Source organism: Echinops telfairi, unplaced genomic scaffold (genome assembly GCF_000313985.2).
Source record: "Echinops telfairi isolate 266 unplaced genomic scaffold, ASM31398v2 ScPeMD7_7458;HRSCAF=8496, whole genome shotgun sequence".
Classification (NCBI taxonomy): domain Eukaryota; kingdom Metazoa; phylum Chordata; class Mammalia; order Afrosoricida; family Tenrecidae; genus Echinops; species Echinops telfairi.
In genome coordinates, this window is record NW_022111358.1 from 36,274,657 (window position 1) to 36,287,448 (window position 12,792).

At 46.5% G+C, this 12,792-nt stretch overlaps 1 protein-coding gene across 2 annotated transcripts; it reads right to left on the reverse strand.

Annotated features, from left to right (window-relative positions):
• Window positions 1–1,805: 1,805 nt before the first annotated feature.
• On the reverse strand, window positions 1,806–11,417 carry KPNA2 (karyopherin subunit alpha 2). Of its 2 annotated transcripts, none has more exons than XM_045299649.1 (11): window positions 11,330–11,417; window positions 9,842–9,939; window positions 9,569–9,706; window positions 5,931–6,019; window positions 5,166–5,434; window positions 4,866–4,960; window positions 4,492–4,755; window positions 4,065–4,298; window positions 3,670–3,852; window positions 2,666–2,815; window positions 1,806–2,155 (listed from the first exon to the last, which is right to left on the reverse strand). In XM_045299649.1, exons 2-11 carry the CDS (start codon window positions 9,914–9,916, stop codon window positions 2,063–2,065), a joined length of 1,590 nt encoding a protein of 529 aa, XP_045155584.1. In that variant the 5' UTR covers window positions 9,917–9,939; window positions 11,330–11,417; the 3' UTR covers window positions 1,806–2,062. The 2 variants fall into 2 exon arrangements, with proteins under 2 accessions (XP_045155584.1, XP_004707337.1); XM_004707280.3 differs by lacking the exon at window positions 11,330–11,417 and adding an exon at window positions 10,498–10,571.
• Window positions 11,418–12,792: the final 1,375 nt, after the last annotated feature.

Here is a 12,792-nt window from a genome sequence, read left to right on the forward strand (position 1 = left end):
GTGGGCAATACCACTCCCTGGGGGTACTGGAAGGATCCAAGGGGATTGGCAAAAGCGGATACCCTAATTTACCTGAGATTATGGGCTATTATACCAGGAGACAGTTATTTTATCCTGAAAGGGGCGGGAGTAAGCCAAGTAAACTTGGGAACCTAGGATCTAGCCCAAGTCAGCACACTGCAGCTTAAGAGCCATATGTGGCTCTTTTGGTACATACATGTGGCTCTGAAATAAAACAAGAAAAACTCATGGCATTATTTGATAAGAGATTTGTTTGTATAAATATATTTATGGCTCTAGAACCATTTAAAAATCATTGAGGGGCAGGATTTGATCTTTGGTCTTGGGCCATGTGTGGAACTTGGTGGTGGGAGCACTGGCCAGAAGCAAAGAGTTAAATGGCGTGTTCCATGTTCCACCAGGGTGCTTTCAAAAGCTGGGACCTGTAAAAGGCAAGACCTTGTTCCATGCACGCTTTGCCATGAGAGGATAAATGGGAAGTTTGTTGCATTATGCCAGTAATGTCTGGGGAAAAAAATTTTACTAAACACTCTCACCTCCTTACTTTTGTAACTTCTATGGAGAACGTGTGTCCGCAGGGACCAGTCTCCTGAGCCCGCAGTCCGTTTTCCTCAGGCCTTCCGGAGCCCTGGTGCTGCAGGTCTCGGGCTGGGCGGCGAGGTTGGAGAAGAGGCAGCCTACTCCTCATATGGAGCAGCTGGGCCTATTCTTCAGGATCATCACAACAAAAGCAACTAAAACGCAACCCAGATGTGAACCCAAAGGACGGTGATTGGAACCCACCAGCTCGTCTCTGGGCGAGAGGGCAGCTAAGATTTCCCGGCTTGGAAACGTAGAGGTAGCGTGACTGTCCCAACAGGGTGGTATGGGTTGAGGTAGTGCATTTCTTCCCAGAACCCACTTCTTGGTAAGCCAACCAACAGTATAACTAATCCCTAGGGCAGGGGTCCTCAAACTACGGCCCGTGGGCCACATGAGGCCCGCTGAGGACATTTATCCGGCCTGCCTTTTGTTTTTGCTGCTACTGCCTGTCCTGCTTAGGAATTTGTTCATAGTTTTTTTTTAAACTATAGTCCGGCCCTCCAACGGTCTGTGGGACAGTGAACTGGCCCCGTTTAAAGTCTGAGAACCCCAGCCCTAGTCATGGCTTTCAACCCAGACCACAAAGAAAAAAACTCATGGGATTTAAGTAAACATACTCTTGACTTGATCCCTTAGCAGCCAAACCACATTCCGAGGTAAATGTTCCCAGGTAATTCCAGTGTCAAGGCTGCACCACTTGGCCCTCTCAGCCTTGATGTCTCCAACCCACCAAACTCACTGACATCAAGTCAGTCCTGACTTCTAGTAACCCTGCAGGTCAGGGCAGAACCCTATCAGTGGAGCTGGGAGACTAACTCGTTAGGCTAACGGAAAGCCTCGTGTCCAAAGCAGCAGCTGGTGGTTTTGACCTGCTCTCCTTGTGGTTAGCAGCCCAACACATAACCACGATGCCATTTTGATGTCAATGAGGGACAACCCCCCTTGTAAGCCCAAAGCCCACCGCTTGGCCAGTGAATTAGAAAAAAATCAGCTGAAGGATCTCATTTACCCAGAGGAAACAGCACGGCTAGGCAACCCAGAAGCCGGCAGAAAGCATCACTCATGTTGTGCCCTTGATGACATCAAATGACATCTACAACCAGAGCCACTTCAGGTTACCCGAGGTCCATGCTCATCAATTATGTTGGGTTATTCTTCATGTGCAACTCGACAACCACAAATTGGAAACCACAAAGCCATAATGAAAGGGTGGAACTTAATCTTTATTTACAGGTCACTGCAAGATATGAAATTCCACACAGAAACAAGAAACCCACTGATAGAGGAGACAGGCTTCATACAGTATATACAGTCTGGAACTGTTCAAGTATAGTTCTGTTGTAAAAAGTGCTACATAAACAAATCACATTTATAAAGATTCTTAGTAGAGAAAGAATTAAGACAAACTTATACCAAACAAGGTACACAACAAACAACCTTAGGACTCAGCTGTACAATCTCAAAAGTTAAAGGTCCCAGGGGTGCCATCAGGAACTTGGAAGGCATATCCTTCAGAGGTAGTTTCTGGAACAACATTCTGATCTTCTTCCTCCTGGAAGCATATTAAAAATGTGTAATTTTCGTGCACATGTGTACACACATGCAGGACACAACACACCCCGATTCTGAAGGGACACTTCTGAGCCTGCCTAGAAGGGGGAGGTTCCGGAAGGGTTAAGAAATGCTATTAAATAGAATTTTCCTATAAGGTTTTTGAAGCCCCATGACAGAAATAAGAAATTGAGATTTCCCTCCTCCCTAAGTGCACTTTTCAGACTACGGTCGTGGGACTGGCCCATTTTCCCATCCACATCTATTCTAACTGACAGTCCTAAACTTACTCTTCCAGATACTGTGAGAGTCTCAAGGCCGTTCATTTACAAGTAAATGGTTTGCATCATCATCAATCAACATTAGAGAAGCAAATGGTATGCTATGTCCTACTTAAATTGCTAATTTGTTGTCTTTAAAGTTAAGTACGAAGAGAAAAAAGGATCTACTGAGCTTGTCCTTACGTGGGTGTTTTCCACGGTGTTAGTGAGCTCTGCCACCCTTTACTCACCTCTACGGAGAAATACTTCTCAATCAAGTTCAAGGAAGCCTTGTACACAGACTCATTTTCATGGTTTTGCAGGGCTTCAATCTTGTCCAAGCCTCCACATTCTTCGATCATTATACTAAGTTTCTCAGTTTCATTAATTTTCTCAGCAGCCTGTTTCAGTGAGGAAACGTTCATAAGTGTTAGGAACAGATCCCAGACTCAGCCCCGCACCTGCCAGCCTCTCCAGTGATTCTCCAGCACCTAGCTCTTACTCAAGATCATACCTACATTTCAACTGTGACCTTTTTGTACATCAAAATCACCCAGGCAACATTTTAACCGATCTGGGCGAAGGAAAATACTATCTTGTAAAGAACCCAGCTATCACCCGTGGAGAACAGGGTCCTAGAGCAAGTCCACTCTATGAAGTGTAAGAAATGCACTTTCCTGCCTGCCATCTTTGTGGACACCAAGAAATTACTTCTGAGAATGTTATTGCGGTTGGATTTTAAGACTACTTTCCCGGGAGATAAGGAAGTATATGATTTGTTTCACTGTAATCTAGGGGTTGGGTGACTGGGAGTGGGGAAACTGGCCACATCATGATACCACTTTCACTAAGGATATAATCCTAGACTCAAGTTCTAGATCTGCAAGTTTCTTAACTGAAGTTCACAGTTGGTGAGCAGGGCTTACCAACCATCAAGCACTGAGACCGTACCCTGTGCAGGCATGCTCAGAACAAGTAGTGATGGGTCTAGATAACTAAGTGATTCAAATGTCATTTCACCAAAATGCATTAAAGATATTGATGAAAGAAGCCAGTATGAATTTTGTCCATAACCACCACATATTTAAAAACTCACGTATTTTATGATCACGTGTCACATAAAACATCGCAAGTACATTAGCACACATTTTGATCCTGTGTACTACTACTGAGTAGCTGCCCACCCCTCCATTTAAATAGTGTACCTATCATCGACCCAAACTCACACTGACACCGACCTTGCTGGAGGACTTACTTGAAAGATATTGGAAATGGCATCCAGAATAACCAAAAGAATCTTGGTGTCCTTCACGGTTAAAAGGCTCATTAATGGTTCGATTATGCCACAGTGCACAAGGTAGACAATCTGTTCCACTGTTCCGCCACTTGTATAGTTGGTCACAGCCCAGACGGCTTCTTTTTGAGTTTTAAAGTCCGACTAATGAACAGTAAGGAAGAGGGTTTAATTGTATGGTGGTACAAAACAAGATTCCTGAAGCATTCTTTTACCAACAATGAAAGTGTGCCCTGGGTTTCATCCAACCTTAAATGAAAAGGGTCTCCGAATCACACCAAGCATAGCTCTACCAATGCCCAGCCACAAAAAACGTAAATGCCAACCATCTTTTGTGAGCGCTAAGGTTGTACTACCTTTGTGAGAATGTCGATGAGGAATGGGACCAATCCATGGTTCACCACTTGCTGTATCTGGTCCTGACGGCCTGCTGTGATGTTTGACATTGTCCAGGTGGCTTCCTTCTGAATGTTTGTTTTGGGGTTAGTCAGCAGGCTGGGAAACACAGCCAGGGCTCCTGCCTCGATCACAACCTGCGTCTGCTCATCCGTCCCCGTGACAATATTCCCTATGGCTCTCAGTGCAGGAGTCTGAAAAAAAGGGGGGGGGGGGGGGAGTTGATGTTGACAGTAGTTTTATTTTTCTAGTGTTGTAATATTTTTTTAAGCTGTATCCAAAAAGCTTTAAAAAGGGCACCATGACATAAAATAAGCAATGTTTCACTATTAGCAGCAACTAGTTATGCTTATACCTTATATACTAATGTGAAAATTAACATCTTACCACAATGGGCAAATCAGTCGCTCCAAGAAGTTTCACAAGTTGGGGCACAACTCCTGTTTTCACAACCATTTCAATGCGTTCATTTGGACCATCAGTAAGATAGGAAATGGCCCAGCAGGTATCAGCCAACACTTCTGGGTCATCGTGATGCAGAAGACGAACTAAGGTAGGGAGAATCTGCTCAACAGCATCTAATGGGGGTGCGGGATTCTTGTTCCGACAGAGGTTTGAAAGTGTCCAGGTAAGATTCCGCAAGTAACCGCACTGAGGGAAAGAACAAGAGTAACAAATCATGAGCCGCTCCCGTCGTGGTGGTGCAGCAGTGGAGAAGGAGAAGCGAGCTACGTAGGAAGCTTTCCTATCTAGGAACTTACTGCTAAAGAAGACATATCAGGAACGGCAAGGAGAGCCAACAGAGGGTCAACTGCACCATACTTGATAACCAAGTCTCGGAAAGGTGAGCCATCACCTGGGGGCAGGCAGAACAAGGGAAGCCAATCAATCATATGTACCTGTCAGCACCAACTGTGTTTAGTGACCTTAGGAAGTGCCCCATTTTCCTGAGATACCACTTTCACCTCTAACCAGGGTCCATTCAAAACGTGTGCCAAGGATCACCATTACTGTGTAGCTGATCAGATATATTCAGTCAAACAAATTTCCCTTTCAAGTACCTGCAATGTTGCCCAAAGCCCAAACAGCTTGTTCACTGATGTGAGCATGCGGCGATGCCAACAGAGAAATGAATGCTGGGATTGCTCCTCCCTCGACCACAGCCTTGGTTTGTTCTGATGTCCCAGATGCAATGTTAGTGAGTGCCCAAGCAGACTCAAACTGAATGGGGCTACAGTCAGTTCTGCCCAAGAAGGACACAAATTTCGGAATCAAGCCTGCTCGTATTATGTTGTCTATAGGGGGCTGCTTTTCCCTGGAAAGCAGTTTCCTAGAGGAGAAACAAAAAGCTGATTAACAAATTATGTTTGTACAAAATGGAAGTATTACCAAAAAGGCAGATCGCCCTTCCCACCTTGGCCTCCTCACAGAACTCTACTCTAGACCTTAGCTCTTTTGACAATCTGACAGGGCTGCACACTCAGAGCCAATTTAAGTCCCATTTCCCTGACTGCGAAGTAATGTTGAACATCGTTTCCATGATCAAGTGTTGTTTTTTTCTGATAATGGTCAGAGAATAAGCCTTTCTGTTATGGACATTACAAGTGTTTGTGTGTGGTGGGGATCAGACTCTAAATGGACGGGTGGCTGTACTAATTCTGATGACGCTCCTTCCCTAGCTGCTAGCTTGAAATACTCCTTAGAAAGGGAAGCCAACTGCTTTTTCTCGACCGATGGCACCCTATGTCCACCTCCTCCGCACACTGTGCCCTCACACTTCATGTCCAATTTTGTAAGCTACCCAGGTTAGAGCAGGCAAGACTTACCTAGCAGCTTGAGTAGCCTGGAGCTGGCTTTCCAAATTGTTGCTATTTATGCCTTTGACAATGTCATCCACAGACCAGTTTACAGTGCCCTGTGAGAAAAGCGGAGTATGTCACCAAATTATCCTTGTCACTACGAAGACATCTTCAAGTTTACATAGTAAGGAGAACTTTAGTCCTTTGACTATTCATCTGTTAATCACATATGACTATTTTATATCAACAACAGTTTTCAAAACTCATGATTCATGGGAGTTACATTTGGGATGTCCAAGCAATGGGCCATTAAAAAAATTGTGATTAAAAAATAATTATGGCAGATTAAAGTTTTTTCCATCATAATCTCAATCACTTGCATCCAATATGCTTCCTTGAGAGAAAGGGATAGTTACAGGCAACGTGTTGGCAATGTTCACATCTAAGTGTGTAATATAAACATTGCCAAGGTAAACTCATGACTCACGGCCATCAAGCTGATGCCGACTTACAGGGACCCGATAGGACAGGATAGAACTGCCCTTGTGAGTTCCTGAGACTGTTAACTCTTTACAGAAGTAGAAAGCTTGTCTTTCTCCCAGAGTGGCTGGTGGATTCAAACTGCAGACCTTGTGGCTACTAGATTACCAATTTGTAACCACTATACCATGGTATTGTGCTGCAAATGTGAGGGTGCTATGGTGCAATTCACAGGTCCGAAGAAGGGTAAGAAGCAAACTGATGGTGAAACTCAAGCAACAGCCCTTTCTGAAACCTAGGCATTTGCAGCCTAACAAGGCAAAGTGTAGCAAGTAGAGAAACAACGATTCAGGAATAAAAAGAGACATCATAAAAAAATTTAAAAAAAGAGACATCATGTTTCATAGCATTTCCTCTTGGTGTAGGAGCTGAATATCACAGCAATTCTGAGACAAGGAAGTCTTCCCTGCTAAGCTGACCAAAACCACCAGTGTAGCACTCAGGCGAATCCAGAAAGAAAAGCCATCAGAACCCGCTGATGATGTAGAATACTATGGAAAGCGCGATGTGAAGAAAGCGGCGCCCAAGTGCCCAGTGTCTTGTAACAAAAGATGAACGCTGTCCATTTGAAGAACTATGTGAGGTCTTCAATGTTAAGGAGGGTTTTAAAACTATAAAAGTGTTGAGCAGAGAGAACTTTAAACCAGCATTTGGGGGAGGGTGGAGCACAGCACTAGTATGTAGCATAGAAGGAAGATGAAAATAAATTATGAGGCTACTACATTCTGGCCCACCAGGCTTTGAGGATGATGTTCTTGATTAGAGCTGCCAGTCCAGATAGGACCACATGGCCGGCCCCAGTATGAGACACGACATCCCTCACTGACCCATAGCCCTACAGGGGACAACACCGGAGACACAGTGTGGGAATTGCGCCCGATCTGATCCACCACACTGAGGCAAAGGGAAAGGAGCAGTGAGGTCCCCAGGGAATGTTGAAGGTGGACTTTGGGATCAGGACATGGTACCCCAACAGACTGGACTGGAAAACACTCTTAAAGGCCAACAAACAGTCCTTGAACTAACTACAAGCTTTTCTTTCTTGTTGTGTTTGTCATTGGTTTGTTGTTGTTGTTTTGTTGTATATTGTTGCTTGGTTTTGCTCTGTCTTATTTTTGCGCATGTTATTATCTCCGGTCTATCTAAATAAGATAGGTTGGATGAACAAACTGGAGGAGAAAACAAGGGGACTGACAGTTCCAGGGGTACATGGGAAAGGGGGAGGTTGGGGGAAAGGTAGTGTTGTGTTGACAAACCCAGGGACAAGGGAACAACAAGTGATCCAAATCGGTGAGGAGGGTGTAGGAGGCCTGGTAGGGTGTGCTCAGGGTAATGTAACTAAGAGGAATTACTGAAACCCAAATTAAGGCTGAGCATGATAGTGGGACAAGAGGAAAGTCGAGGGATATAGAGGAAAGAGCTAGGAGGCAAAGGGCATTTATAGAGGTCTAGATAAAGGCATGTATACATGCAAATTTATTAGGTATTAAGGTAACGGAGGGACATTGGGCCTCGACTCAAGTATTCCCTCAATGCAAGAATTTCTTCTATTAAATTGGCATTCTATGATGCTCACCTTCCCGACACAACCACTGAAGAAAAGCGGGTGCATAAGCAAATGTGAAGAAAGCTGATGGTGCCCGGCTATCAAAAGATATAGCATCTGGGGTCTTAAAGGCTTGAAGGTAAACAAGCAGCCATCTAGCTCAGAAGCAACAAAGCCCACATGGAAGAAGCACAGAAGCCTGTGCAATCACGAGGTGTCGAAGGGATCAGGTATCAGGCATCATCAGAACAAAAAATCATATAGTGAATGTGGGGGTGCGGTGCGGAGTAGAGACCCAAAGCCCATTTGTAGGTAACTAGACATCCCCTTACAGAAGGGTCTCAGGGAGGAGACGAGCCAGTCAGGGTGTGATGTAGCAAAATGATGAAACATACAACTTTCCTCTAGTTCCTAAATGCTTCCTCCCCCTCACTATCATGACACGAATTCTACCTTACAAGTCTGGCTAGACCAGAGGATGTACACTGGTACAGATAAGAACTGGAAACACACGGAATCCAGGGCAGATGATCCCTTCAGGACCAGTGGTGTGAGCAGAGATACTGGAAGGGTGGAGGGGGGTGGGTTGGAAAGGGGGAACCGATTACAAGGATCTACATTGACCTCCTCCCTGGGGGACGGATAACAGAAAAGTAGGTGAAGGGAGATGTTGGACAGGGTAAGATTTGACAAAATAATAATTTATAAATTATCAAAGGTTCATGAGGGAGGGGTGTGCAGGGAGGGAGGGGAAAAATGAGGAACTGATGCCAGGGGCTTAGGTGGAGAGCAAATGTTTTGAGAATGAGGGCAATGAATGTACAAATGTGCTTTACATAATTGATGTATGTATGGATTGTGATTAAGAGTTGTATGAGCCCCTAATAAAATGATTTAAAAAACCCCAAATAAACAAAAAAAAAAAAAATTAAGAGGCTACTGAAAACCCTTCAGGAGGAAAATGAGCCTGAACAAAATTGGTAATAGAAATAAATCAGGAGCCTGGTGGCGCACATAATTAAGAGCTCGGCTGCTAACCAAGTGGTTGGTGATTCAAATCATAGGAGAAAGAGCTGGCAATCTGTTTCCATAAAGACGACAGCCACGACAATGCTGTGGGACAGTTTTGCCCTGTCACAAGGAGTCATTATGGGTCAAACTGGCCTCCACAGTAATAAGTTACACAGTGGACACTTTCTGTCCGAAATCCAAACTCACTGCCACTGAGGACTTCGGGTTGAAACCCTTTGGGTTTCTGAGGCTGTATATCTCGATGGGAGCAAACAACCTTGTTTTCTCCCAAGGAGCAGCTCATGGGTTCGAACATCTAACCTGTGGTGACCAGCTCAACACATATCCCACATACCTAAAAAAATCTGGGTGAGGCTCCCAGCAAGCAGACAAAATGCAGAACTTGGAAGATCTGGAAATTTTCACTCAATTATGAATGAAAAAAGGGAAAAATCTTCACAGATCTGATAGTTCACTCCTGGGTCCAGAAGTGTTACTCAAGCTTCTAAGAAAAGTCCCCTATGCGTTTTCTGGGTTTATCAGCACTCCCAAACTGAGGCCTATTTACCTGGTTGTTTCGGTTTTCCTGCAGTGGAGACGTAGCGTCATCAGGAAAGGAGCTGACGTTTCTCCTTTTCAACATCTGGTCATCCTTCTTAGCTTTCCTCAACTCCACATTAACCTCGATGCGGCGCCGCCTCATTTCCTGCAACAAAGATTAGCATACTGCTTTACTTTATCACCATCACTCTTTCTTATCAAGTGAGAGCATTTTTAATCCCCTTGATTTCTTCATCCCCAAACAACTCCCTCTCCTCAGGAAGCAACAGAAAGTCCTCACCGAGCTGTCTTTGCCCTTGTTCTTGAATCTGTTAAACCGGGCAGCTGGTGAATTTGCATTCTCATTGCTGGACATGGTTGCAAGACAAAGGGAGAAAGCTGGAAGATGGGGGAGAGAAGAGGAAAAAAATGCCTTTTATCCTTAGTTTCTTACGAATACATTTTCCAAGCATATGTGCAAACCACACTTTATGTAGTACACCAAACCGACAAACAAAACCCAAACGCACCGCCCAAGTTAATCCCGCCTCCTGGCTACCAGAGTAGAAGTGCTTCCAGCAGCAGGCCTGGAAATCCTTACAGAACAGACTGCCACATCCTTCTCCCCCAGGCATGCTGACAGCCCAGACTGGTGGGTCAGTCTTTCAGTTAGCAGCCAAGGGTTAACCACCCCACCACCAGGGACCGATCCTCATGTTTCCAGCATTAGGAAAGCTTTTTGACCACTGTCCCTTCCCCTCTAAAGAGCCAAGACCTTAAGCAAAAATATAATGCGAACCACTTACGTAATTTTCAATTTCTTAGTATTTTAATTATAAATCATGAAAAACGAACCCAGAAAGATGTGAAATTGCAACGTTTTATGCAGGCCTTGACCGAGACATCACCTGAACGGGTTATCAACATAGAAAAATGAGTGCTCTCGGCCGTTCTTACAGGCGATGTCGTTAAAATCCAGGGCGTGCGCAGCACAGCCCGCACGCAGCTGCCAACAAACAGGCACACTGGCCATCGCAGCTGGACTCGAGTCCACACAGGTCACTGAAAACCAAATGGTGGCGCCGCCTCATCTCCCAGTGGAGGCCCACGGCCTGGAGCTCATCGGTTCAGGTCACCGGGAGCCTCGCTCTCCGTCTTCCCACTTTGGGTGTCTCCAAATGGCCGGCATCGGGTTCTTTTCCGCCGCCGGGGCTCACCCACGACCGTTTTGGAGCCTGCGCAGCCAACAATGGGAGCGGGTGACGCCGGCCGGCGCCTCGGGCGCCCCGCACCCCGTTTTTAATTCCCAGGGATTTCCCGAGCGCAGGCTCGTGATGAGGCCGACAGCGGCTGAGCCTCGCCGCGGCCCGGGGCCTTCAGCTCGATCTCGGAGGCGAGCCACGGCAGAGCCCCCCTCCCCACCTGCCCCGCACCCCTGCCGACGGGACCCCGCCGGCCGGCCGGCCGGCCGACCGCACGCCTGAACCGCCCTCGGCAGCCCCGCCCGGCCCAGGCCCCCGGCGCCGGTCGGAGCCGCGGTGGGGCTGAGCTCCGGGCCTCGGGCCTCCGCCCTGCCCTGCCCTGCGGCGCTTAGGGTCTCCGGTGACCGTTAGTGCGGCCCCGGCGCCCGGAAGCGCAGGCTCCGCGCCGCGACACAGCGCGCCGAGGCCTCCTTCTCTTGAGGAGGCCGGAGCCAGCGCCGTCTCCCCGGCGTCGCGCCTCTCACACGGGGGGTGCGCCTGGGGCCAGCCCGGGGTCCCGGCGAGCGAGCTGCGGCCTGGGCTCGTACCTGCGGAGCGGCCGGACTCGCACCGGAGGCAGAGCGACGGCTCAGCGGCTGCAGGTCGGACGGCTCACTAGTCGCCCAATGCGGCGCTGACTGGAGACAGTAGGGCTCGTGCAGCCGGCCGGCGCGATTTAAATTTCCCGGTGACTCAGCACTCCGATTGGCTGGTTCGAGCCGAAGCTATGTGTTCATTGGTAGATTTGAAAAACACGTTAGGAAAGGGGGGGTCAAAGGGCCGTGGGGTGGGGGGGAACCGTAAGGGAACATCGCGAGATGTGAAACACCCCCCCCCACCCCACCCACACACACCCCGCCCCCGTCTGACGTTCCCAAAGCACCTTGCAATTGCGGTCTCCAGTGGAAGGACTGCAAATCCCAGCAGGCAGTGTGCTGGAGCCTCGCTTTCAGGTTTGTAAAGGCTTCTCTGTAGGTTGCTGTTGGCTGTCGGGGGCTGCTTTGGCCAAGTACACCGCCCCCCCCCCCCCCAATTATTCTCAAAGTCATTCTTTGAAAGCATCTTTTAAAAACCAGTTTTTAAAAAAACAAACACTTATTTTATATTAAAACATATAATTCACATATCCTTGAACTCAATCACATTGAGAGGGTTGTACAATCATCACCACAATCAATTTCAGAATATTATCTTCCTTCTTAGATTCATCTTTATTAGCTACCCATTTTCCCCCAACCTCCCCTCCCATTCCCCTAAGGAGCCATTAATCCAGTTACTGTCTCTAACACACTCACCTATCCTGGATTTCATATGCAGAAAAACGTTTTTTTTAAAAACCTAACAACAATAACAGGAAAACAGAAAAACTTCAATCGAAAAGAAAATAGAAAATATTAAAAACTAGAACAAATTTTAAGTGGATCAAAGGGAAACCAAATGATAAGGTATTACATTTTAACCTACACGCATTTGCAATAATCTACTTTCCCATGCACTCAGCATTATAGAAGGCTATTAACATACTTGGTCTTTGAGCGGAGGAAATTCAGTAGAGGCTTAACCCACGTGCATTTCCCTGTCTTTTTTTTTTTTAACATATGCACATATGTGTATGTATGATTTTTTTAAATCATTTTATTGGGGACTCTTACAACTCTTGCTGCAAACATACATCAATTGTATCCGAGATATTCATACATATATTCCATCGTTCTTTTCTAGACATTTACTTTCCATTGAGCCCTTGGGATCAGCTCCTCTTTTTTCCCCTCCCTCCTCCCGCACCCCACAACCCTCATGGTAGATTGTAGATGGTTAATTATTTTCGAATTTCACACCAACCTCTGTCTCCCTTCTCTTCTGGCTGGGGGTGTGTGGTTATGTGCCATTCATTGTGATTGGTGCCCCCCTCCCCGGCTTCCCCCCAACCCTTTTGGGATCTCTAGTCCCATTCCTGTTCCTGGGGTCCATGTGTTGTGAGTTTTATCTCTTGCCTACACCTATGTACATG